This window comes from Manis javanica, chromosome 1 (assembly GCF_040802235.1).
Source record: "Manis javanica isolate MJ-LG chromosome 1, MJ_LKY, whole genome shotgun sequence".
NCBI lineage: Eukaryota > Metazoa > Chordata > Mammalia > Pholidota > Manidae > Manis > Manis javanica.
This window is the reverse complement of record NC_133156.1, coordinates 99,240,153-99,267,437: the sequence shown is the minus strand read 5'-3', so window position 1 is coordinate 99,267,437 and position 27,285 is coordinate 99,240,153. Positions and strand designations below refer to the sequence as shown.

The following is a 27,285-nucleotide window of genomic DNA, read 5'->3' as shown; positions in this document are numbered from 1 at the left end:
TGTTGGCCAATCTTGGGAGCAATATTTACGGAGAAGTTTTGGTTTTATATCAGGTGTCAGGGAGATGGTAGCCAGATGCTTAAGCAGGCATTCAAGAGGTGAACTTTCAGGGAGGGATGAGGAGGCTCCCATGGCTAAAGGACAGAGAAGGAGACAAACAGGGGAAGATGAACGGAGATCCTCAGACTGGAAGCAGACCGCAAGGAGACAAAGGGCATCCCCGATGATCCTTGGTGGTCTGCGGAAACTCGTATATGAGTCGGAATTTCTTAGGAAGTGTGGGTTGTCACCCAGACTTCCCTAAGAAGGCAGAGTGCTGGAGTCCCGAGGTACCTAGCGCTAGGAGTTTTCGGCAGACAGAACAGATTTTGGTGGACGGAGCAGAAGGAGGAAGGGGTGGGAGGGAAGGGAGCGTTCTCATCCGCAAAGGAGTCACCTTGTTTATGACTGTTGGAGGGGGGGCCTGAGAGTCTGCTACAGCTGTGAAGGCCTGAGGCGGGGATTTATGGCTGTCAGAGGAGGGCCTGAGGGTCTGCTGTAGCCGTGAAGGCCTGAGGCGGGGATTTATGGCTGTTGGAGGAGGGGCCTGAGGGTCCACTGGAGCCGTGAAGGCCTGAGGCGGGGAGAGTTCCCTCTTCGTCCCTGAGCATCAGGGCCTTGCCGGATGATCACGGTCAGTGGCACTGCGATAGCTTGGAGAAGAGTGGTCCACCCCGGGGAAATTTTGCTTAAAAAGTTTCAGCACTGATGGAAGGGACGGTGAATGCGTTTATGACTGTTGGAGGAGGGGCGTGAGGGTCCGCTGCAGCCGTGAAGGCTTGAGGCGGGGATTTATGGCTGTCGGAGGAGGGGCCTGAGGGTCCGCCGCAGCCGTGAAGGCTTGAGGCGGGGAGAGTTCCCTCCTCATCCCCGAGTGTCAGGGCCTTGCCGGAGGATCACGGTCAATGGCACTGTGATAGCTCGGGGAAGAGTGGCCCACTCCGGGGGAAAACTTACCTAAAGGCCAGAGAGGAGTGGTGAGTGTGATGAGCCAGCACCAGAAAAAGAGGACGAGGGCAAGCTGCTGCTGGTGTCGGGGGTAAGACAGGGCCCAGTTGGGGTGTCCCGTCTCCCGGGTTTCGGCACCAATGAAAGGAAAGGAGCGACACACAGCAGCAATTCACTGGAGAGTTCCGCTTTATTAGGGAAAGGTGCTGGGTTATATAGGAAGGGGCATGAATTGATTGAGGTGTCACTTCTACGGGGCTGGTGGCTGTTGGCTAGGTGCTGGGATTGGGAGGGGAGCGAGAGGTGATTGGGCTTCAGGTGGTGCCGGCGGGAACCGAGGACCCCCCCGCCAAAAAGAGAAGCCGGAAGTTTGCCATCTTACTGGTGGGGGCCCTTCAAAGAGAGCCAGTGTCTTGGGGTCTGTTTTCAGAGGTGGAAGTATCCATTCCCTGACCTGCATTTTGGTGGCTCTGCTCTTGAGCCAAGTTGAAAAACCTGGGTTTGAAAGAAGACAGGAAAAAATGATCGGCTTTCATCTTTATGGGATTTGTTCCACTGACTTTAGAAGCCTATGATATTATTGTTGAAAATATGCTCTAGTTTCTAAATGGCACATTTTTTTCCATGTTCATTTGGGGTTTTGATCCATATTTTGATATGCCTGGTCATTGTTTAATCTCCCTAACTTGTGAATTCTTTCAATCCATTTATTTTCATGCATGATTCTAGATTGCTTTATTGATGCACCGGGGCCCCTTTACCTAGTGCCTGTTTGCAACTGCTTTGGTGTAATTAAGTATAGTTTTTAGGAAGAACTTCAACTGGGGATGAAATATATTTATCACGGACAATAGGATGTCTCAAAGTTGGATAAAAAAGTTTATTCTTAACTGAGAAGGCATGTAATTGTTTTCAGGGTTAACACTCTTCTAAGTAGACTTTACATTTAAGAAGTCTAGAATCCCTTAAACAATTTTGTGACTTTGATTTCTTACATTAACATATCCAGGCTGCAAAAATACCTAATAATAGATTTTTTTAAAATAATGGGACTAATACTAAAATTATGTATCTGCTGAGTTTTAAATTTTCCTTGTGGCTCTAATTCTGAGGTTAATTTACACTGATTTAAAGAATTAGGCATTTAAATAATCTGATTTCAGGCACTTAATTCTCTGGGCACCCATTACTTCACACTTGATATATTGTTGCCCACAGAGCATTGTTGTAAGTATGTTTATGCAATGCAAATTAAGCTAAAGGACAACACTTTCAGATCTGCAATGTTTAGGGAACAATAATTTCTTTTAAAACTATGATCTGCAGTGTTAAGGGATGTTCATAATTCCTAAAATGACTTGACTTAACAGGAGAAAGCTTGATGAAAGCATTTAGCATGGAGATGAAATATGTCTCAAGTTTCCAGATTATGCACATGTCAACACTTCTTCTGTCATCTTTTAATAGTTTATTTACATAACCCTGGGCTGCTACTTTTATTACTGGTGGTTATAGCAGCAAAATGATTTTAGTTACGTTGACCTAAGCAATATAATGTGCTTCTGTTTCCACAAAACTAATGGTTTTGCCCCTTCTCCTTGGTGTAAAGAGCCCCTATTTACATATGTAAATAAGCCATTCAGTTGAGAGCCCTGTGGGGCCCACCCAGGTCCAATCTGTTATTTTGCCTATGTTGACAACATTAGCAGGAGGTAAATGGTACCAGGAGACTGATGTCTCCGTATGGAATGACAGATACCAGAGTCTGAAGGCTGTTATTTAGGAGGAAAAATGGTTTCTTGGGACTAAGAATTTGAGACAAGAAAATGAAGTCACAAATTTTGTCTTTCATGTTTGCCTGAGTGATAGAATTTAGTGTTTTTCTTAACATGGAACACTATATGTACAAATTTGTTATATAGGGATATTGAGCGCTGTTTGCTTTTTAAAAAAATGCAAAGTATTTCATAACTGAGCAGGATACAGTTGATTATGCTAGGTTGTTTGTACCTTGCCTGGATGTGTCAGGAAATCTGGCCTGTAACAGGACTGGGCAAAGGGAAAGAAAACACTTTTAAATTAAGGTCTCCCCAAAGAGAAAAAATACAGCTATGTCAGCTTCTAATGAATTAAATTCTCAGGTCTCTATCTTGGACCTCGCTATGTACACCCTTCCACAGAGCTTCAGTATCATCAAAATAATATGACCATTTTATTGAAAATTAAGATGAGTTTAAATGTAATATATACGTCATTTGGAGGAAAATTTGCTGTGAGCTATTCATAATTCCTTTATTTTCACTCCATATGCAATTCATTAAAATGACACCACTCCTCCACGCTGTTCTTTGCTTTCTATTAAGATGTATTACTAGAATCTGTGTAAATATATTGATTATTTCATAGACCTATTTGTTCACTGCAAGCAGACTATTGTTACAGATTCAATGTACTTGATAATAAATGATATGAAATGGAGACCAGGTTTCAAAAACACACCTATTCCCATGTCTCCGCTTGAAGGATGTGCTTACTTTCTTTATAACAGCCTTCCACAAAACCAGGAGTTTAAGATTCAGATTCGAGGTTTAATACCAACATCTGCCCCCTGCTGGGACCATGGTACAATTAACTAATTTAAAAAAATAACATTTTCACCTTGGAGTCAGAAGAAGAGCAATAAACCACAGGCCCAGGATTTAGTTAATTTGCACATTGACTGTAATTGTGTATTTAACATCGAGATTTATTTTTTTCCTGATGAGTGGGAGCTTGGCATTGTGCATTGGAACTCTTAAATCGGTTGTAATCATTCCATAGGGAGGCTAATAAGGGCAGGTTATTCTCCAGATATATTAATGAGGATAATTATTTACATCTGATAACTTTTTTAGGGAGAAAAAAACACTTTATAACTGTTTTCTGATAAGCCATTAAATGTAAATGAGAATTTTCAAGTCAAGCTAAAAAAAGTAATCTGTGCTTTAAAAAAAAATATTTCTCATGTAAAAACTATTGATTCTATTGAATGGGAAACCATACCAGTTTTTTTGGGTTTTTTTGCTAAATATTCAGTGACTGAATGAGCATCATTTCTGCTATTAAAGCTTTGGTAGATTATCTAGGTCAACTGAGATTTAAAACTATTTGCTTGCATTTTTTCAGAAGTGGATAGGGAAAGAATGCATGTTGGCAGGGCAGTTACTAGGAAAAACAATCCTGACTTGCAGTCTGCTACTTATGACATTTCCTTTTTGAAAGGTAAGCATTATACTTTGGACACCAGAGCAGTGATTGTTGGCAATTCAAGTGGGTATGATTGATCCATGTTTTAAAAGTAATAGAGCTGTTTATTCCTAGAAGAAAAAAGAGAAGAATTCTTAAGTATTGTAATAAAGACATTGCCTTTTTACCTAAGTAGCAGGTTTTCTTCACTCTCCTCTGATATGTGCAAATGAGCAAATGTTAACATTTATCTGAGGGCATTTGGCTCCTGGGTCTCTGCCTTGGACCAGGGGCTTTAAGTCTGGGATTTCTCTGAGACCCTCTCTCTGTTGCTTTCGTCTCATGTGAAGTCAGTGCTCATAGCAGACAGAGCTGGTTCTTAAATTCTTGTTTATTATCGTACATCTTTGAAACTACACTATGGGAACCTCTATTCTGGATGTCCCCTTTAAAATATAGTTCCTTGAGTTTTTTTTTCTCCAACAAGCTGTATACTAAAATTTGTGCATTTATTGTATGTACCTCAATATAAAAAAGAAAGAATTCCAAGATGGCAAAAACAGGGCATCAAACTCAGCACACAGTTCCGTGAGTTTTTTGGGTGTGTGTGTTTGGCATGGAATGAGTAATGGGGAGACATTAAGTCTTTCTGTGTGATCCAACACACACACACACACACACACACACACATACACACACACAAGGGTGTTAATAGGGTTGGTTTAAGGAAGGAATACCCTTCTTCATAGGTTGTTATAAACTTAATGCACAATCCCTTTTTGAGCCAATACAATTTAATTTCATTCAAAGGCAGAGTTTTTGGTGGCTGTCAGACACCAGGAATTTTGCCAGGATGATGGAGAGAGGAGCTTCCAAGCAAAGCAGATTTCCATGGTTTTGAGGGAGACTGATTTCCCTATCATTTTGGTGACATCCAAACAGGTGGTGAGTCTAAGTCTGAGAATGCTCCTTAATGCCTTGTTATTCTAGGAAGATTGACTTTGTGTTCTGGGGAATCATGTTTCAGTTTTCCTAAGTATCCTTGAAATACAATTAGAGCCAGTATCTGATAATAGAAAAATGAAGATTTGATGGGAAATGTCTTGATACTGGGCTGTGTTCATGACTTCAGTATGCAGTAGGCTTTTTAACAAAAGGATTTGCATGTGGGAGAAGCTGTGGTGGGTTTTTATTAGATTTTAGGTAAAACAGAGAAGTACAGTGCTGTTAAATGCTGTCCCTCTCCCTTTTCTGACCATTTCCCATCATCCCATGCCCACCTTCTCCCCTTTCCTGCTCGTGTTCATTCCCCATCTTCCATTCACTGTCAGGAAGGGCAGCCTCCGAAGAGCCATTTCAACTCAGCCCGACATCGCCAGAGACTAGTGGAGCCAGCTGCTTCAAAAGTGAGTGTGTCCCATCCGCCTGGCGGGTGTGCATGGTCGTGTGGTCCCCCTGCAGAAAAGGTGGTGGTGGGGTTTCATTTATGCTGGTGCATTTGAAGATCTTAGGGAAGGCTTCACCTGCTCTATTAATCCAAGACCATCACACCAGTGTTTAACAACCAGCCCTGAATACAAAAAAAAAAAAAAAAAATCTTGATAAGTAGTATTTGCAGGCTTCTGTAATGTAAATACTCCTGCTGGTGCATAGTTTTTCCACTGTACAGATATAACTCACATAAATACTAGTAAAATATGAGAAAATAGTTAGGAACTGAATCAGTTTTGAGTATCCATTACCTTTGTTTTCAATATAATGTGTTTAATCATAAATTTAGATATTTTTAGTATAATAATGGCTGCTTTTAACACAATGGCTTGTGTAATTCTTGGAAATTCACCGAGCTGGTAGGGGTGGGCTCTGGTGTAGCGGTTATCTGTGTTATGTATTTGCTGAGAATAGTCTGAAGCCGATCTGGTCATGCCCAACTATTAAATTCTGCTGGACAAATAGCAACAGCCAAAATGGCTGAGGTTTTGGGCAGGGATTTGCTAATCCCACTCAGCTCAAGTAAGTCACGGGCCAGTTCTGCTGCACACAGACTTTTGTTAAACAACCATTCTCTAATGAACAGGCACAAAACATTCCTCTAAAGTCAGTGAAGTCCCTGCTCTCTGGCCTTTCATCCTCCAGCCAAATCTGTTCAAAATGCATTACTCAAGGCCAGTGACCTGACCACTTTCCAGAGGCCAGATTCTCTCACGTTTATAGTGAGTGTCAAGCACCAGGGATTCCCTGGCTCAGCTGCTGCACCGAAGGCCATTGAGCAACTGGGCCTCAGGTACCAGTCCTAAGAGTACAAGTTGGGGCCTTCCTAGATTCTTATGCCCTGTTCACTCAAGGGTAGAGGTGTCTAAAATGATTTTGCCAATTCACTACTTTAAATTCCACATGTTTCAACAACGAAAGCCTCTTTCTAACATCCTTTATGCTGACTAGGAAGCCACTGATTTTGATTTCAGCAATGAAAACCCACTTCAGTATGCCAATTGGCAAAATCTCTGGCGTTGACTGAGGTGGAGATACATCTGATATGATGCTAGTTGATCACCCTGGGGAAATGAGTTCCCATCAGGGCTGCTGACTGTGTAGAGGGTATAATTGTAACCAGTATGTAATACCACATTGCCTACCTATGCTGAAGTATTTAAAAGTGGACTCCAGATGTCATAGCCCCTTGTTACATTTACATTTACTAGGGTGCCCTGTCCACAAGCTCCAGACAACTCACTTCATTCAGCTCAAGGTCCTTGTGATGAAGTTGTGGAAATTCTGTTGGTATATGAGAGGAAAAAAATAAACTAGTTTTGGATAAGTTGGGTGGTTTCATCATATAAGAGGTGAATTTTGCTGAAGTAGAGCACAGTTCAGGGTATCCAGGTATACTTTTTAGGCCCTACCTGAGAGGTTTAACTGAAGAGGCTCTAAAACATCTTGTGAATTAAGTGGTCCACTGTTAAGCACAGCATGCACACAGTGTCAGTGGAGCTTTAAGGACTCAACCCAGCATGTGCTTTTGTTCCTTCTCTTTCTTTGTTCCTGTATTCATTCCATTCTGCCTTAGCATTTTCAGAAATACTGTGCCTCGCCATGTAGTGTGTCACGTATTATTACGCCTGTAAGGTAGCTGATTTTCTTCTGTTGGTGGCAAGTCTTCTTGTTGCATTTTGCTTTGAGCAAGAATCATGACTTCTTTTTCTAGGCAAGCTCCAAGAGGAACTCATTAAACTGCTATAAAGAAGATGTGTGTGGTGCTTTAATGTGCTATGTGAATAGGTTTAGCCATGTTACCAAATAGATTTTAAAGGTTAGATACTTTCCTCCCCCAAATACTGCAGTACTAGAAACCTGAGAAAGGCCTAAATCCTTTTTAACCTTAAGCAGTGTTGGAGGAAGCCATTGTTTGCTGTGTGGATATGTTACTTGGACAATAAATAGCAAATGGAAATGAGCATCTGTAGCCAGTGACCTTTCATTATAAGCACATTGGTTTTAGAATCTGCACTGTATCATTTTCAACTCAATAGCCTGAATCATAGTAAAGAACTCTTGCAAATTACAGGTGCCTATGTTCTGGGGGTCAGTTACAATGGTAAGCCAACTGCCAGATCTTCTAAGAGCATTGATTTTGTTGTGAGTTGGCATTATGTAATCTTAGAAGAAGTGTGATTATGTAGGAACATTTGGTTTCCCAGTAGCAATACAGAGTGATGGCAAGAATATACTAGACAGGGTTGTACCTTGGTCTTGGTTATAAACCAGCTCAGTAAACTTGGGTAGCCACTTAACACTGAGCTCACATTTCACTCGACATCTCTTCTATTAAATGAAAGTATGTGAAATGTTCTCTTAATCAAATTCTGGAATTATTTTTCTTTTCTGTCAAGGCTATTTATAACTGGATCCTTTACCATTTAGTCTGAGATTTTGGAATGGCATTTCTCAATCCTAAAATCCCTCTGCAAATGGCATCATTCCTTATTACTTGCAAAGCATTATTATTAAGCAGTCTTCTATCAGTGTCTTCAGTGGATGTTAATTTTTAAAACAGAATTACTTTAAAGCTATGGGGAAAATGACCAGAAATAAGCTCATTTTCTGTTCAAGGGGTTAGCTTTTTTTTTTAACCCCAGATTTTTCTTTTAGACTTAGAAAGCCTTTTGTGTTTTCAGCATAGGAAAACAAGCTTTTAAATTTGTTTTATTTGAATAAGAGTAAAGGATTGGGGAGAAATCAAAGGTAAGTAATATACCTCTGATTGACTAAACCTGTCTACTGGGGATTTCTAAAGTGGCTTTCACTTTGAGAATATGCTCACCTGTGTATCCCCAGTATAAATGCTGTAACACAGTAAATGAACAAAAAATGAAACACAATGGGAGAAAGGAATAATAGTTCAAAGACCACAGAGCAGTTATTTGTGGAGCTGGTAAAGGCCTCTGTTAAATAAAAATCAATTTAATATGGTTGCATCAGGGACACGATCTAGGGAGACAGGAGGTGGACAGAAAAGAACATGAGAATGTACAGTGGATTAGTTTTCAAATCCTCTGGCATTTCAGCACAAAAGGATGATGAAGATTTATTCTAGATGAGCTGTCATTTTCCATTGGAAGCTTTGCTGATCCAGAATAAATAGGCTCATAGACATTGTATTTAAATTTTTAGCATGGGAGAACGGTGGTAGGTATAGCATGTAGTAAATTTCAAAATCAGAAGATGTTATAACTAACATTCTATCCTCCTTTAACAAACAAACCAAACTACCCAAATATATACATAGTCCAACCAAAAACCTGCCTATAGTTCTAAAATAGATTGTTTCAACCTGTCACAAGGCTTAAAAACCCATTATACTATTTCTCAGTGATTTCTCTACCTTTTTCTAATGAGAACAAGGTTTATAAAACCTGACTCCCCTGCTGGGAAAATCAGCCCAAAGCTATCTCAAAACAGATGATCTTCTTTTCTCACTACTATAAACCTTTTAGGATTGATCCTTTTTTTTCATTTTTACCTATCTGAAGAGTAAATGTCTTTGAGACCTTAAAAACCTCCTGTTCATAAGGGACAAGAGACTACATTGACTAGAGTTTATAGTTGCCTAGATGGTATAGAATAAAGGCAATGGAAATTGTGGAATTGTGTTTCTGTCTTTAGTAGCAAAAGAAAATATGTTGATTTTTTAAGCACTAAAGGGATAGGCTTTAAGATACCTGCAGTTTTAAACCTTATTACGCATTGAGTTTCTGGATTCAAATTACTTTCCTATTCCCAGAAATTTCAAGTCTTAAATACTTTTTTCCTTTTTGGAGTAGGTAATACTTGTTAGTATATTTAAGGATATGGTAAGATGGGGAAGGGATTGGGAAGAATGGTTGGACATAATTGTTCTGGGAGTATTTTAGTAAATTAAAATGTTGTTTTGTGTAGACTTTTTTCTTTATTATGGTATCATTAATATACAATCACATGAGCAACATTGTGGTTACTTGGTTCCCTCCATTATCAAGTCCCCACCACATACCCCATTACAGTCACTGTCCATCAGCATAGTAAGATGCTATAGAATCACTACTTGTCTTCTCTGTACTATACTGCCTTCCCCATGCCCCCCACTACATTATGTGTGCTAATCACAATGCCCCTTAATCCCCTTATCCCTCCCTTACCCCCACCCTCCCCAGTCCCTTTCCCTTTGGTAACTGTTAGTCCATTCTTGGGTTCTGTGAGTCTGCTGCTGTTTAGTTCCTTCAGTTTTTGCTTTGTTGTTATACTCCACCGCTGAGTGAAATCATTTGGTACTTGTCTTTCTCTGTCTGGCTTATTTCACTGAGCATAATACCCTCTGGCTCCATCCATGTTGTTGCAAATGGTAGGATTTGTTTTCTTCTTATGGCTGAATAATATTCCATTGTGTATATGTACCACATCTTCTTTATCCATTCATCTACTGATGGACACTTAGGTTGCTTCCATTTCTTGGCTATTGTAAATAGTGCTGCAATAAACATAGGGGTGCAGGTGTCTTTTTGAATCTGGGGTCCTGCATTCTTAGGGCAAATTCCTAAGAGTACAGTTCCTGGGTCAAATGGTATTTCTACTTTTAGTTTTTTTGAGGAATCTCCATACTGCTTTCCACAATGGTTGAACTAATTTACATTTCCACCAGCAGTGTAGGAGGGTTCGCCTTTCTCCACATCCTTGTAAACATTTGTCATTGTTTGTCTTTTGGATGTTGGCCATCCTTACTGGTGTGAGGTGATATCTCATTGTGGTTTTAATTTGCATTTCTCTGATGATGAGGGATGTGGAGCATCTTTTCATGTGCCTGTTGGCCATCTGAATTTCTGCTTTGGAGAAGTGTCTATTCATATCCTCTGCCCATTTTTTAACTGGATTATTTGCTTTTTGTTTGTTGAGGCACATTAGCTCTTTATATGTTTTGGATGTCAACCCCTTATTGGATATGTCATTTATGAATATATTCTCCCATACTGTAGGATGCCTTTTTGTTCTATTGATGGTATCCTTTGCTGTACAGAAGCTTTTCAGCTTGATATAGTCCCACTTGTTCATTTTTGCTTTTGTTTCCCTTGCCTGGGGAGATATGCTCATGAAAAAATTGCCCATGTTTATATTCAAGAGAGTTTTGCCTTGTGTAGACTTTTTTGCAAAAGCTTTTTGGAGTGATACTTTTTTTTTTTTAGTTTTTATCAGTAAGCATTCTTGCATACTTTTATATTTGTAAAAGATTGTCATACATGGTAGAACCATTTAGACTTGTTATATTTTCTTAGCTCTACTCAGAATAAGTGTAAATTCTTATCTGTTTTATATGAATCTATTTATAGCTGGTGCTAAGTTCCTAAACAACAGGTTGATAGTAGTAAAAATATAAATATTTCCATCAGGTTCAGAGTGATAGTTTTCTAACAGAAATTTTTGAGGCAGCTTATAGCTTTTGTTTTTTTTTACATCAACCATCCGGAATTTATCTTTGGTCCAAGCTAAAATGGTCATGGATCACATGTCTGAAACTTATTAGCTGTGCCTTTGGGCTACTTACTTAATTATCCTAAGTCCTTCATTTCCTCATCTGAAAAATGGGGAATGAAATAATACCCATTTCATCAGATTATTTTAAGGAGTACTTATTTTTGAATGCCTGCCCTACACTCAAGCAATGTGTTAGGCATGAGGAATATAACTCACAGGATTTGATTCTTACGTTTGAGAATGGAATTTAATTAGCAAAGATATAAAGCAGAGGCAATAAAAAGTTACATGGTAAACAGTGTCAGTGTGGTGCTGAGTTTGAATCAAGGGAAATATTGACAGCAATCAGAAAAGGTTTCCTGGAGCTGTTGAGTTTTCATGTGGGTCTTGAAGGAGGGAGAGCCTTAATGTAGGCACGAGCATTACACAAATGTGCATAGTAAACCTATGCACCAGACTGGAATGGAGGGATGTGACACAGGTCAGCCTGGGGAGGCATGCTTCTGTCATGGCCCTCCTTGGTAGGATGTGTGCAGGCTTTGAGATTATACAGACCTGTGTTGAGTTCTGTGTACTGGCTGTGGTCCTGTGAAGGCTCTTGTTTCCTCACCAACCCAGTGGTGGAATAATGCTGTCTACCTTTCTAAGAATTGCTATAATTAAATGGTTTGGTGCAGCCATTCCACAGAGTCACCAGGCTGCTTGGAGGAATAAGTGGGCACCACTTGAATAAATTATGCATCATGTGGCCCTGTGAGGCGGCAATCCCAGTCTGGAAAAAGCGGCCTCTGTCTGAGGACACATACACTGCTGCTTCTTTCAGCATTGCTGTTGCACCTCAAAATTTGGGGGTAGTGCTATGGGTGAGAGAGTGATGAGGAAGATAGGGTGGATGCTATCCTGAAACACCCCGCAGTTAGAAGCACCAGCCTGAAGGGACTCACAGCAATGACAGAGCCTAAAACATGTTACTGTGTGAAAACAAGTTAAAAAAATTTATTCTCTAGTACTGTACTTTTAATGTCAATTGCAAATACAAGCACATTGCACGATTTGTCTTTTCTGGGAGCTCATACAGATTGCTGACTGTCCATCAGGTATGTTAGAAGGTCGCTTGGAGTCGGGGAAAGAGTGGGCGCACAAGAGTGGAAAGCAGGTGTACAAGCAGGTAAACTGATGGGTGACAGTCATGGGCTGTGGACTGAGGAGGGGTATTAGCCCACCCCTCTCCTCTTGACTCTCCCCAAGCAAAAGGAGATAGGCCGAGATGTTATGTCATAGAGGAGACCTAAGTGCTCCAGAAGCGGAAGCGGCCACATGTGAGGGAAGTGTCATGGCATAGATAAGGCTTTCTGACACACCTGCGGGGCCGTAGGTCTGCTCACAGGCCCCCCTCGCTGCCCCCTCAGGTGGGCTGTCTGTTTTGCAGGTGAGAAAACTGAAGCACAGTGAAGTTAAATCGCTTGCTTGAGGTCACATACCTGGTAACATGGAAGCCAGGATTCAAAACCAATCAGTCTGGCTCTTGAGTCTCTATTTTTAATGATCAGGCCTTGCTGCCTCGCGATGGGCGTGATTGAAGTGGGGAGGGAAGAGCAAACATTTTCCATTTTCCGTGGTGCCCTTGGCACCTACTTCCTTTTCGTGGATGCTGACAGTTTTTGCTTTAATTGTGCTTACTTGTGTGTGTCCATGTGTATAATTCATTTTATGGAAATATAAGTATGCATTCACAAGCTTGAGGAATGTCCATAAACAACAATTCTGGGTTGTTAAATTCCATTCTCAACCCAGATCAAAAAACAGAACAGGATAAGCAACCCTGAAAAACAAAACCTTCTGTCAGTTTTACTGGGCTCTAAGTTATAATGCTTGGAAGCAACATCATGAAACCATAACCTTTTAAATGAAACATATTGTAAAAAATTGCTACAGGTATCGGGCATTTCTAAGGCATGGGAAAAACTCCCCTACCTTTTCATTGATTTTACCACAGTTAGTTGCTTCTGTTATACCTGCCCGAGGGGCATAGACACCTCATGAAGGAAAGCAGAAAGGCAACTTCCTGTTATCAAAGGATAAATTGAGCTGCGGGCGTTAGACATGACTAAATAAATAGATAAACACCTACCATGGTTTTGCTTATAAGACAGACTTAGCAATGGGGCAGATTGATGATATTGTCATCTCTCCTTTAGTGATTCCCTAACTCTACTGAACAGGTATCTTTGATGAATCTCAACTCCTGTGGGCCTCATTTGCCAGTTTACAGGACAGAGCTGTGATAACAAACATCACACTGAAAGGCTGTTTTCCCATATTCCAAATGACCCATTCCCTTCCTTCATGTTCAAGAAGAGTCTCGTGTTGCATTTTTGGGTTAGATTTAAAATGTTGTCTGTCTACCTGGCCAACCTGCGCCTAACAGCTTACTGCGTTTGGCAGAGCAGTGCTGAGAATTTAAATAACTTGCATAAATTCACAGAGCGAGTAAAAGGTGAATCCAGGATTCAGACCCAGGTGGTCCGCTCACTTAGCCATTGTGCCACATGCTTTGCCAGCAGCATTCAGGAGGGGCTCTGCCTGTTTCCCAGGGGACATTCTGTGCTGGGCAGCTGTTTCTCAAGAGTTCAGATAGAAGGCAACACTATACCCACCATGATGTTCTTTCTGCCTCAATTGCCAGAGAGCTCTTTCGGCCTACACACCACTCTCCCGCCGCCTGACTCCACACTGTGGGCCTAGGTCTTGCTCCAAGGCCCTGGGAAAAGAGCTCATTCTCCTTATCATTCCTATGTGCCTGTCCCAGATTATAAGGATTTTTTTTCTGTTGGCTTTCACAGAATTCCAGACCCCTAACACTACAACCAAATAATGGACAAAGGGCACCCCAGCTTATTCAGCCTAACATCTCTCTACTCAGGCACATCAAGTAATTCTAAGGAAAGTGTATTCTACTTATTATTTTCCATGATGCTATCTGTAAGGTACGATATAAACCTGGTATTTTAAAGCACTCAGAATTACAGGGCTAAAACATGTCTTTGGGATTCGGCTCCAGTGACCATCCATTTGGTGGCCAGGGACTGTGGAATTTAGTGCTTAGATAATGAAGGTGAGACTAGACAGCTGCCTTTTGAAGAATCATTCCCTAATCACTTTTAAAACATCTTTTTTGGGAGGTATATGTTTCTGTAAGAGTAACACATACCACAAAGTACAGATAACAGTGTACTTTCACATGCTGACTCTACCCATGTAATAGCACTAAAAAACAAAAAAACAAAGAAAACCCCAGGACATTACCAGCACCCCAAAAGACCTCCTTGTGCCATCTGTATAGCAGTTTTCAGAATGTTAGAAATTTCTGTTGTTTTTGTTTTCCACATCTTATGTCTTTCCTGATATTGCTTTCTAACATCCTAATTTATTGTCCAATAAAATATTTTTTTCCTTTGTTTTTAAGAAAAGGATGGGATTGTATTTCAAAACAGAGGTAAAATGAAGAAAAAGTATAAAGATCACAATAATTATGGGCTTTAAATATTTCAGTTGCTGGAATTTCTATTTCAAGTCCATTTGAATGTTGTGAACAAAAACGTTAAAGGGGAAAAACTATTGAGTTTGGCCTGTTTCTGTCCTAACACAGATTTTCATAGCAATTATCTTTTTCCTTTTTTCTTCAGCTGGCAGAGTTTAAGTGTGCATATTTGAATTGTTACAGGCCAACCTCTCTTGTCTTTTGTTGGATTTTTTTCCCCAAGGGCTTAAAATAAATGGTGAATTACATTTGTTGACTTTTCTCAGAATCATAAGAATTGTGTTTGCCAAACAATTGTGTAACAGGCGATTGGCCAAGATGAGATTAGCAATTTATTTGGAGGAAGGGTATAGGAAATCTTTTTAATTTAGAGGTAAAAAGATCACACACAGATCCCTTTGCCTTCAAGGACTTCTGTATCCTGCTTTCCCCTCTATCCCTTTATCCCTCAGGCAAAAAGGAAAATCAAAACATAACCGGTAGCTATAAAAAAGTAATTTAGACCTTTACCCAGGAAACATCTTGCCTGGGGATTCTGTGGATTCTGAAAAAGTTTTGGAAAGAGTGAGTTTCTTGGCATTTCTTGAGAAGAACAACCTGCACAGCTGAGATGAACTTGCTAGCCAATGCTCAAGAGATGGTGATATGCTTTTGGAACTTGAGTAAGTCAAGTTTCAATACTGTCTTGAGTGTCATAATAACTCCATTGCCTGCTTTAACATTTTTTCAAGTTGTTGCTATTTTTTGTGTAGTACTCCCTTCCCATTACCTCACACACATTTACTTACTTCCTGCCTGAAAAAAGAGATTTGACTATGATGTGCCCAAGTATGGTTTTCTTTGTATTTATTCTACTTGGGATTCACTTAGCTTCTGATATGTTGATTGCTGTCCTTCATCAAATTTTGGGAAGTTCTTGGTCATTATCTATTCAAAATACCTTCTATCTTATTTTCTCTCCTTTCTCCTGGGACTCCATTAATATATCTGTCAGGCAGTTGGGTATTGTCCAATAGGTCATAGATGCGCATTTTTAGTTTAGTTTTTTGTCTTTTGCTTAATTTTCTAGGTGGTTCATTCTGGATAATTTCTATAATTTTGACTTAAGCTTTGCTTATCCTTTCCTTTGCTTCATCCTTACCAGTCAGCTTGTAAGTCCATTTCATCTGATATCTTTTGATCTACCTGCTCCCTTTTATTCTGTCTTATTATTATACTTCCTAACCCTCTGCAGAAATTTCCTACATCTTTATTCATCTTGTCATATGTGTTGGTCACTGTATCCTTTGGCACAGTTATTTTTGAGTCTTTATGTGGTAAAACCAATATCTTGGCTATCTCTGCATCTATTTGTATTGCCTGTTTCTTTTCTTGACCACAGGTCACAACGATACTCAGACCTGGCTCAAGTAGAGAACAGAATGACTTAGTGCCCCTACTCAAGTAGTATGACACTTGAAGAGACACACCTTTTTCTGGAGCTAAATATTATTTACCTCATTTTCGACTGTTCTTTTCTTCAAAATATTTGGCACCTACTCAAAATTACAGATACATGAAGACACAAAATCTGTTTCTGAGGCTTTCTCTTCCACTTAGGATATAGATGATGACAAGAGACTGTGTTGTTATCTGAGCAATCAAAAGCAGCTACAAAATCATAGTTAAATCATTTAAAATGCCAAGGGCATACGTAAACATTAAACAAAGAGTAAGTTCCATAAAGTGATAAGCTCTTGAAGGAAGAGGCTCCTGGCTAGCTGTCAACCATGGCATGGTAGGAGAAAGAGGAGCCATATTTATAACACACTTTTCATGTCTGGCCTTACTTCATATCTTCCTTTATGTTGTAGAGAATAATGGTCCCTTGTGATTGTCTACATCCTCAGTAGAAGTCTCAGAAATGAGAAATTTGCCCGAGAAGATCAGGAATTTCATTGATAGGGAAAAGAGAACAAAGGCTACTGATAAATAAGAGCTCAGTTCTGTTCCTCTGTCTCTGTTATAAATACACGGATATGGTAACAGTCTTTATTTACTGGGTTTATCTTTCACATGAACTATAGGCCTATGTTATGGTAGTCATATGTTTTTATGGTGTGTGTTTAGTACTTTAGAGATTTGATCACTGGTGTGCAGGAATTTACGTAGCTCTTGTTTTCAGCCTTCTGTTAGATTTGTTGTGCAGTCTTCTGTGGTGTACCAGGGGACGCTTTATTGAATTAAAGTACAAGGCACTTATCACAAATTCAAAGTTAATAAGTATAGTAATTGGTATATTACATGGAAATAATTCAGTTTCTGCTTTTCTTATGATCATCCTACCATTGTACTAAAATGAGGGCTCAGTTAAACCCATATTTCTCAAAGCATGTTCTGTGTACATGCCTGAGTGGTATTTCCCCTAAAAGTGTCCCATGGTCCCATTAGTTGGGGATCACTGAAGACCAGGCCCCTTACTCTTTTTAAGTGCTGGAAATTGTAAAAATATTGGGTAAATGTTGCAGTAAGTAAATGCTCTAAGCTCTATTTAGTTGGTTGTTCCTCAAGTTTATTTGAATATAGAACCTTCTGCCAAGGAATGTTAAGTTTTTCTTGTCAAGTAATACCCATTAACGAAGTTGTTTGGGAAATGTTGAGTTAAATGGACTTGTGTTGCTTTTTATTTCAGGGAATGTGAATAATTCACATTGGCTGCCATTCTGTATACCTGGAAAACATCTTCCCCACTGCTTTCTGATAAGGCAGCTTTCGTTTTTGGAGGAAGAAAGAGCTCTAACCCAGAAGCCTATCTGGTTACAGCATTCCTGTTCAGGGTCTCCTTTTTGGGATTGTTAATGGCGTAGTGCTATGGCATCGTAGGGTGTGCTGGCCTCAGCTGCCTAACTTGTCCAAGGGCTGTCCTAGTTTGCTAGTCCAGGGAAATGAGCTAGGTCAGCTGTCATATGCCCCCAAATGAAAAAAGACAGCTAGCTGCCTTGACTGCAATTGGAAGGTAAGGTCAATCAATATATTACCTCTCCTTGTGTGTGTTCCTCGCCTGTTGCCTGAGTCATGTGTTCTTACTAGTGGTGGCAATCTCTTCTGCTAAATTTTATTTTAACCTTGCAAATAGGTTAAAGGATGGGCACAGTTAATAATGCTTTCTCTCATACACCTCTGAGCATATTATTTGGGCTGATTCTTGCTCCCCCTTTTCCCTAACCTCCAGCCTGCCCAGTCCTGCTTAGAAGGAGAGATATGCAAATAGCTGGTTTTATTTATGTGGGAATTTCTCCTCGAGCTCTGTCATGCTCTTGCACAGACAGAAAGCAAACATTTTTGTGATTTTTGACAGTAGCTGGGATCTATGTGGAATAGGGGTTTTTCAAAACATTTCTCAGTCAATATGTTTACTTTACTTCACCAGCCATGCAGTGTGATACGGTGCATCACCAGTACTTGAAATAGACTGCAACAGGAGGTCAGAATGGAGCATAGATTTTTCTAACACAGCATGTTAGATGAAATGATTTTGTGTACTTTGAAGTGGAAAATTCAATCAGAATTTTCCACACTTTTTAGTGAAAGCAACACTGTTATTTATTGATGAAAGGTAGACTGAGAAAAATACAGAATGCAAACAGAGTAGACAATAAATCTAGCATTATTCCTGGCCATAGCAAGAAATACTTCTCTTTGTAATTTAATGAAAGCTACATGAGATAAGAAGCGTCTGCTTAAAATACACTCTGTAGAGTGCTTGCAACACATGCCAACTTGTTTAGCATGTGTGTGGATAAAAATGGAATGTGGCTTTTTAAGAAGTTTATTTTTCATGGAGATGGACTTGATACTAGATAATGGGCAATTACAATTGCCCAGGTAATCTATTTTGACTTAGTTTTAAAGTAGCATAACTCATTTTGAAAGCACCAGAGAGTATCAATAAGAAATTCAAGAAATTAGATTCTCTAAGCTTTAATTCAATTAGGCTTAGAGAATCTTTAAATTTATTGCTGGTTTCTTCTGTCCTTTGGTGCACCGAAGATATATCAGCATTAACTACATACTATGTAGATGAGCAGTTTACATTGTACAACAATGTACATTGTACAACAAGAGTTGCAATGTCAGAGTTGTGCATGAATATTTGAGATAGAGTAATAACCTAATATTACTGTTTGATGTGTGCCAGTCACTTTTCTAGATACTTTATGTGTATTATTTAATCCTCACAATGCCACCATGAGCTCTTACTGTCTATAATTTTCAGTGAAGGAAGAAAGCCACAGAGAGGGTAAGTAATTTGCCCAAGGCTGTACTCTGAAACCATTCTTATGAGCCTCACTGCCTGGCTGCCTCCTGGAAGCCCCCCAACACATTCATCCTGGTAGGCCTAAGAATTCATCCTGTGGGGCCTAAGCATGCATGGATTAGCAACTTAATCCAATTAGCATATACAACTTTTATACTTAGATTTTTTCTTTAAAAGAGACACATATGGAATCTAAAGAATCCAAACTTGAAGAAACTGAGGAATGGTAGTTACCAGGAGATGGTGGGTGAGTGAATGGGAGATGCTTAAGGGTACACGCTTGGAGCTAGTAGATAAATAAGTGCTGGAGATCTAATGCACACTACAGTGATTATAGACCACAAAACTCTATTACAAACATTAACGTTGCTAACAAACTAGATCTTAATTATTCACATTACCAGAAGAAATGATAATTATGTGTCATGATAAAGGTGTTAGCTAACGCTACAATGGCAATCATATGGCAGTATAGATGTATCGTATCAATATGTTGTATACCTCAAACATATACAATGTTATGTCAGTTATATCTCAGAATAGTTTTATGGTATTGTCATCTTTTACTTTGGTTGTGGTTTTTTTTAAAACTTTTTTACTTATCTGTAGGTAGTTAGTCCAGAATCAGTCATCAGTTGGGGCTGTCCAAGATAATCCAGTATAATTCCTTGTGAGAACAAACAGTAAGGATTTCAGTACAATGAGATCTAGTATGCTTTTTATTTTTCAAAGGAAGAACCTAATGAGTATAATAAAAACCAAAGTGGAAAAAACCCAAGCTCACCCCTGAATTACAAAAGGCAGCACTCACGTATGATATGGGAAAAATCTTCCAACTGGGAAATTACTTAATTTTTCAGTTAACAGAAATAAGAGGCTGCCTTATGAAAACCTTCTTAGGTCTCAATTTAAATATCCACCCCTACTCTAGTCCTTATGATCCAAAACCATCACAAGGGATTGTCTCGACTTTGAGAAGGATCCTGTCTTTGCAGTAAAAACAGAATTCAATCTTTGGGAAGAAGCAGTTAAAACGGAAAGCCTTTTATTACTTTTGATGCTAAAAAAAGGAAAAAAGTTCACCATGTTGTAATATTTTCTGCTAATTAACTGTCACAAATGTGATGCTGTTAAGTTTGGAATATCTATGGTTAACTTCAAAGTCATTAACATGCACTGTGTAGCCCTCCCAAATCTATTTTGGAAACAGTAACCACATTGAGAGATCTGCAGTCAATATTTCCAAGCCTTTTGTTTCTCACAGAACTTAATCCTAATTTAAGGAACATTTGGTGGTTTCCTTTGGGGAACAAACACCAGGCCTCGCAGTACTCAGAGCTGGTGAGCCCAGGGCTGTCTTGCTTCTTGGCGCACCGTTGGATACCCTGCTTCCAGGCTGACTTGCCATGTTCAGTACTAACAGTTTTTGGAGAGAATTAAGAATGTATTTAGCTGCAAATAACAGGAAATTCAACTAACAGCAGCTTAAGTAAATAAAGGTTTATTATTTGTTGCATAAAGATGTTTGTTGCTGAGTGTGCAGGGCTGGCGCGGGATGGTAACAGTGCCATTGAGGCCACTTCTGTCGTTGCTGGGCTAACCTCACGTGAGGCCTCTGACCATGGCAAGTAACAGCATGATTTCTCCAAGATCAGTTTCCCTATCGGAAAAAAATGGTGATATGGTGATAATATGTCCTATAATTGCAGGGCCATGGTAAGGCTTGAATGAAATCCTGTGTGAGAAACACACACAGCCGGGCCTGATGCTTGCTAGAACAGAGCTGATTGCTAGCCCTGCCACAGATGCTGTAGCAGCATGTTTTCACAGTGGTGATGAAAGGGGAGCTGTGGATGAGGAAATAGGGGAACCTAATTCACTTAATCCCTTTTCTTCAATCTTGGGGTTCCCAGTTCCAGCATACTTCCAGCTGATGTAATTTGAAATAGCGTGTTGAAGAAAATGTTTGGTGAAAAGTCAGGTACAGCACCCTTTAGCAAGTAGGACCTCTTACTAAGTAAAATATATCCTCTACAAGCCAATTGTTTATTTTATTCTGTGACCTCTGTACAATAAATTTCAGACCATTAAAGGCTTAAGTCAAATTATTGATTATTTGAATATGTGTGTCATTAATCTCCCATTGCCCTCATACATTTTATATGTACATTTTAAGCGTCGTCTTTTGCATTTAGATGGAGAAGAATGGTTAGAAAAAAGCAGATTGGGGGGTATTAGCTTCATATAGCACTTCTAGAGCTCCCTTGAGCTGATTAGCCAGTAAATCTCTACACTAAAACAGGCTTTCAGAAGAGTGACTGCTAGATAAATTCTGAGGTGTCCTTAGTAAATAAAAATGATTAATCTCAGCTGAATAGATTCACTATCCTGGTCAAATAGTCTCATCCAATTGTGTTTCCTGGTTCTATAAAAAGCCCTTTTCTTTTTGTATTAAGATTGTCTGTAATTTTAATGGAATGTGTGAATTATTATGTGATTTTTAAGAATTGGTTCATAAAAGGATATTGATTCTTTAAATTAGGGGTGGTTGAAATGTTGTTTATGGGGATACTGATCTCCTTTGATGGAACCTGAGAATCACTATCAAGAAAAGTTAAGTCTCCAAGATATACCTTAAAAAGAAAAAATGATCACTTACTGGTGGACTCTGGATTAGACAGTGATGTCAGTGTGGAAATGCAAGGAAACCAAAGGTAAAAGTGAAAAATCTGTTAAGCAGGGTTCTTTCTAATTGCTTAATTTTTATTCCTGGTCATTGATATTCACTTCTTTCCCAGGGCATTTTCCTGGGTAATGAGAAGATTCTAAAATCAAATAAGGCTTTTGAACATTGAAGATGTTTGCCACTGTTCTGTCGAAGACTCCTATAGGTTTCTAGTGATCCTAAGAGGTGTTTCATATCCAGTATATTAACTAGCTTTTTAGAAGCTTATGAACATTGTAGCTTTTATTGATTCCAGGGAATTGTACCCAACAATAAGCAATAAAAGTCAATGATAACTTTCTTTCCATATAGGGGTGTGCAGATCAATATTTTGAATTTACTGTAATTTGCTGGTAATGGATGGAAGAACTGAAAAAATTGTGGAGCCTTGTGGGGCACAGCTGTGCGACATTGCCTTTTTCTATATGCTCACTGTAGGTCACAGGCTTTCCTGAGTAACAAGAAACCAGTTAAGTGGCAGGGCAGCTACTTGTACTTATTAAGAGCCTTCCTCAGGCTCTTCTAAAGGAAAAAAGAAAATCACAAAACTTGTCCACGATGACCTTAATTTATGGGCCTCAAGGATTTCTAAGCTTGCCCTGTCTTAAAGGCAATTAAAATTCTAAATATCTAGCACTATGTTTGATCTCCTTCTGCTAACGGAATTTTCCTGCTGATTAGTAACAGGGTGTGTGATTTCACTGCAGCCTGATTTGTTCCAAATCTCCTAATTGTTTCATAGAACTGTGCCCAGGTTCTGCATTCAGAGAGGAGTAGGTAGAGGCCCTGTCCGCTTTCTTTGATTTCACTCATTTCTGCCTGTATCAGATCTCTTCACTCATGCCCCAGTGCCTCATCTAATGCTAGCAGGAGGCCAGAGAGGAATAGCTGACAATCTAGGATTCTGTCATGTTTAGGAGCTGTGCTAACTGTGGGACATGTGTTCTTTTTATTCAGCACATTATGACATAAATTATAACATCCCTTATTTTATAATTGAGGAAACTGAGTCTTCAAGAAGTTATTGAAGTTTTTTAAAGACACTTTCTAGCATTGACTTATATTGGAATACAGATAGATCCGAACCTAATTTTGTTCATTCAATCACTGTAAAAGGTACAGTTGGCTTAAATAAGAATTATTTTTTTAGTGTAAAGTTCAGTTCCTCTGATTTTCATTATGAAGGACTATGGCAGATTTCTCTAATTAAAATAAGTTTCCTTATTTCAAAAAGCACGCACTTCCACTTGAAGGAGAGGATCTTGTGTTCTTTGAGAACAAAATGGACACAAAATACAATATCTCTGTGGGCTGGAAGCTACTAACCTTGAGGAAATAAAGGCAGTTCACTGTTAACATGGTAAACAGTACAGGAGAGAAGTTAGTAGTTTGAGTACTAGTTAGTACTCAACAAGCCCCACTGAGAAGCATGGAAATATTGACTAATGAAGCAGATTTCCCTATGTAACACTGAATTGGATGGCCGTATGTACACCAATATCTGATTCCCAAGTTTGATTTTTTGACGTCACAGGTGTAACATGTTAGGAAGCATCAAAAACATAGTAATTGGCTGGTAAAGGAAGCTGTTTCATTTGCTCATTTATGTGGGGTTAGCTGATAATTTGATTTGTTACGCTTTTTCTACTTTAAAAGATCTGTGTTAAAGTAAATGTGTTTGTAAGACTTTCCTTCAAATAAATCAGTCTATAAAAATAATTTAAGTGTGAAATTTGCTTAGAAAGAGCGGCAAAAATCTGTGTTGCATCTCTTCTTTCTAAAGTAATTTCCAGAGTATTAGCAACTATGAAAGCAGCTCGCTAGCCTCCATGAGGCAGTCCAGGTGCAAATATACCAAGTGGTACTTGGTGATAAAAATAATCAAACTGTCCTGGACTCAGAGTGATGTGGATTCCAACAGCCTAAGCCATTTACCAGCTCTACGACCTTGTGTGAGTTTAACCTGTCTGTGCCTCAGTTCTATAAAGTGGAAATAATCGAGAACATTAAATAAGGTTATATATGTCACCACCTAGTAAACCTTGGGTATTGCTATTAAACAGATGAACTTAGTAAGGAAAAACAATTCTCACCATTTGTGTAAAAACGTTTTAAGTAGAAAAGGGGTTGTGATGATTGATGTTTAGCTTCCGTGCAAGAAAGACCTGGTATGCTGACCTTTGCTCTTATCTTACTTTTGCAACTTTATCTCATATTCCTGCCCATCAGGGACCCCACTGGTCTAACCTAAATGGCTTTGCCATTCCTTCATGCACATTTAGATTTCCTTTACCTTCTGAAAGCTCCCAGTGCTTTTGAATGGCCCTTTGTCCTAATCCCTGGATGGCATGCTACCCTTAGCTCCTGAGGTTCTAAACCTTTCCAGAAGTTAAGCATTTCTGCTGAACTCCTATAAATCCTGCACACGTGTTTCTCTCTTGAATCTGCCCCTTTTCTCCCTCCCACTGTCTCTTCCTGGTTCTGGCCTGCTTCCCAGACAAGCACGTCCAGCCATGCTTCCTCAACAATTGACTAAGCCTCCTAATTCCTTTCCCATCTGTCCTCTGTAACCCGTTTGACACCCTGATGCCAGAGTGATCCTTTTTAACATGCAGCTTCGGCCATCTTATTCTCCTATTTTAAATGTTCGATGAGCTCCCCCTTGCCCCTAGGATTAAGGCCTACTCTGCCAAATCCACCTGTGATTTGGCCCTGTCCCTGCCTCCATACTTGCATCCTGCTGGTGTTTCCATTGTACTTGCTGTTTCTGCCATTTCAGGTGCCCTGGGAGCTGTGTGCTGTTGTCTCTACCCTCCTTGCCTACTTGGGTTCCCTCCTCTGGAATGTCCCTTTCCTCACCCACTCCTGCGGCTGCCCTGCCAACTCCCAGACGCTGCTCAAGAAACACAGGCTCCAGTGTGGTGTCACTTGGGAATATTTGAATTGCAAGGAGCAGAAAACACAAGTTAAACTGGTTTAAACAATAAAGGGACTCAGTTGGCTCATGTAACTGAGAAAGCCAGGTAGAGGCAAGATTAGATCCCAGACACCTGCCAAGACCCAGTTTCTAGCTGTCTGCTCTGCCACCTTCAGTGCTGCCCTGCAGCTGCCCTTTGCTTCCTGAGGGGAGCGCCCCTTCTATCCTGCTAGCTGGCTTGGAAAAGGGGAGGGGTTCTTTCCTAGGAGCCTGGAGCAAATACTGTTTGAGGTCTTGTTTCCCTAGATTGAATTAAATGTCATCTTTGAACCAATTATTTTAGCCAAGGCAGTGAACTTGGTTATTAGCTTAACTTTGAGCTAAGCCTCGAGGTTGAGAATAGTATCAATTCCAACAGATTTTATCATGAATAAAGGAGAGCATTGTTGAGTAAGAAACAGTCTTGATCATCCTCCTCAAAAAAACTGATCATCCCTCCTCTTGGTAATGTTGCATGCTTTAAAAAGACCTCGATTCCAGGCCTTTCCATACTATCTTTTACAGCATGGGAAGTCTTTTATCCCCAGTGCCTGGCAGAGCACCTGCCACATTAGTGCCTTTATTAAAAAGTGTGTAATTGAATAAAGGAACCCCATTTCACTTGCTTTAATCCCCACATATGCCACTTGCCCTTGGCAGAATATTTTGGCTTGTGTTTCTCAGATTACACAGCTCCAAGGGAATTGCTTCAGTTTTATTTTGCTCTTCTTTTAAAAGGTACCTGTTTGTACCTGTACCTTTCTTCCTCTTTAGAGAACTGCCCCTATAAAAATTATTATTGCCAGCCCTCTCTGCATGTGTACTCAAGCAAACCCCTCTCAGTCACTCACTCGCGGGCATTGTCACAGTGGGGAGAGTGCAGGAAAAACTTGGGACTGGCTGACATAGGTTCCGATCTTGCTTCCACCAGCTCCTGGCTTTGTGACACTGGGTAATTGCTCATCTCCTCTGTGCTTTCCACGGAAAGACTTGGTGTCTTTCCAGGCAGCCAGGTGATTTTGTTAGGAAATTCATAGACTCAGGTGTTGATAAGCTCTTATAAAACTGAAAGAAACAGGCACCCACACTATAACTCAGAAACTTTGTCTATGGAAAGGGTGAATGAGGCTAATGTTAAGTCTTAAGGATGATGGCTGTTTGTTTGGGTTCATGGCAGAAGAAGCCAACCTGGAAAGAAAGGAAAGTGGTAGCTACATTCAGTTTTTCAAAGAAAGTGAGTATGTGGTTTTGATCAAGTAAAATTTATAAGAAAACCCAGCGAGCGTTTTGTGTGTAGCCCTTATGGCTTATTTCATTGAACTTTGCTACCAGAAATATATTAAAATGCATAATGTTTATAGTCAGAAAAATAGAGTGTAATAAAACCTGTAAGAAAGGGGAGGTCCCTTAGGACTCTCCACTCCACCCATCTCACATTTGTGCTAAGGGATCCTGGTGGTATTTTGCAGGGTGAATGGTTTGAATGTCCAGATGTGTCTGTAGAGGTCTGCCTGCTGCTTTCCTAGCTTTACAGGGTGTATTTTTGTTTGTTTTGTTTTGTTTTGTTTTGTTTTGTTTTAGAAAACCTTGTACTATATGGGAAATGTGCTAGATTTTTCAAGGTTGTTTGAATGTAAGCCACTTGGCCTACTGCTCTGATTTGGAACCAGGTCTTCGTGTAAGATGTGGTTTTGTGCTATGAACTTTTCTGTCCTCTGCTTCTGCCTTCACAAGTGACTCAGAAATGGAGTCCAGGAAACTGGGGCCAAAAGTATTTCTTTAGGAGAACCAATCCCTGGATGAGCCTATATCCTTAGATAATTTTACACTGTCAGGTAGGAAGAATTCCATTTAGAGCTGTCTTTCCTTGCCCTACAGTGCTTCCCACTTGCAAAGGAAATAACTACAAACCTTAATTAAAACCTGAGTATGGTAATGACAGCTAGAAAAGTAATATTCCATAAGGAGAGAAATCCAAAGGCAAATAGTTTATGCAGACTTACAGTCCTTCCCGGGACTTGAAAGTACCTACCAATCTCCGCTTATACAAACAACTCTACAGATCTCCAGGGGTGGGGTTCAGGCACTGGTAGTTTTAAAAGCTCCCTGGGTGGCAGTAATGTGTTGCCAGGCTGCATTGAGAACCACTGCCTGAGCTGAATTACCTCATCCCCTTTTATTTTCTCTCCCCTGTTAGCATTTACACATTCAAGTTGTGCTGCAAAACCTTGCACCTGATGATCTCTCTTTTGGGGGTGCGTGTCCGTGTGGGGTGAGGGGTGTTGCCAGCTAGCTTTTAAATCTATTTCATTTTGTTTCTGGTGCATCCCTAACAGCACCTGATACAGTGCCTTGCACGTCTTGGCTCTCTGAACTTTCTCCTTAAATTAATGGTTTGTCTGTTATCTCAGAGCAGTTGTAGTGACTCTCAGTGATAGGGTGAGGCCACTGATGACCAATTAAGGAATGATGATAGAGGGAAATATATCAATTTTAAATCTAATGGTTTCTGGAAAGTAGTGAGGAAATGACATGTGCTAAACCTTGCCATT

General features: G+C 39.9%; 1 protein-coding gene across 15 annotated transcripts in view; it reads left to right on the top strand.

The window, feature by feature from the left end:
- MAST4 (microtubule associated serine/threonine kinase family member 4) overlaps positions 1–27,285 on the top strand; it is a 525,532-nt gene that overhangs the window by 247,458 nt on the left and 250,789 nt on the right. For 5 of the 15 annotated variants that reach the window (XM_073235555.1, XM_073235554.1, XM_037026094.2 and 2 more), the window contains exon 4: positions 5,544–5,618. The exons of 9 other annotated variants lie outside the window; for them this stretch is intronic. In XM_073235555.1, coding sequence (XP_073091656.1) covers positions 5,544–5,618 — 75 coding nt within the window. Of the gene's footprint in view, positions 1–5,543; positions 5,619–25,868; positions 25,968–27,285 lie in introns of those variants that run through there. One more of the 15 variants, XM_073235573.1, reaches the window with a different exon arrangement.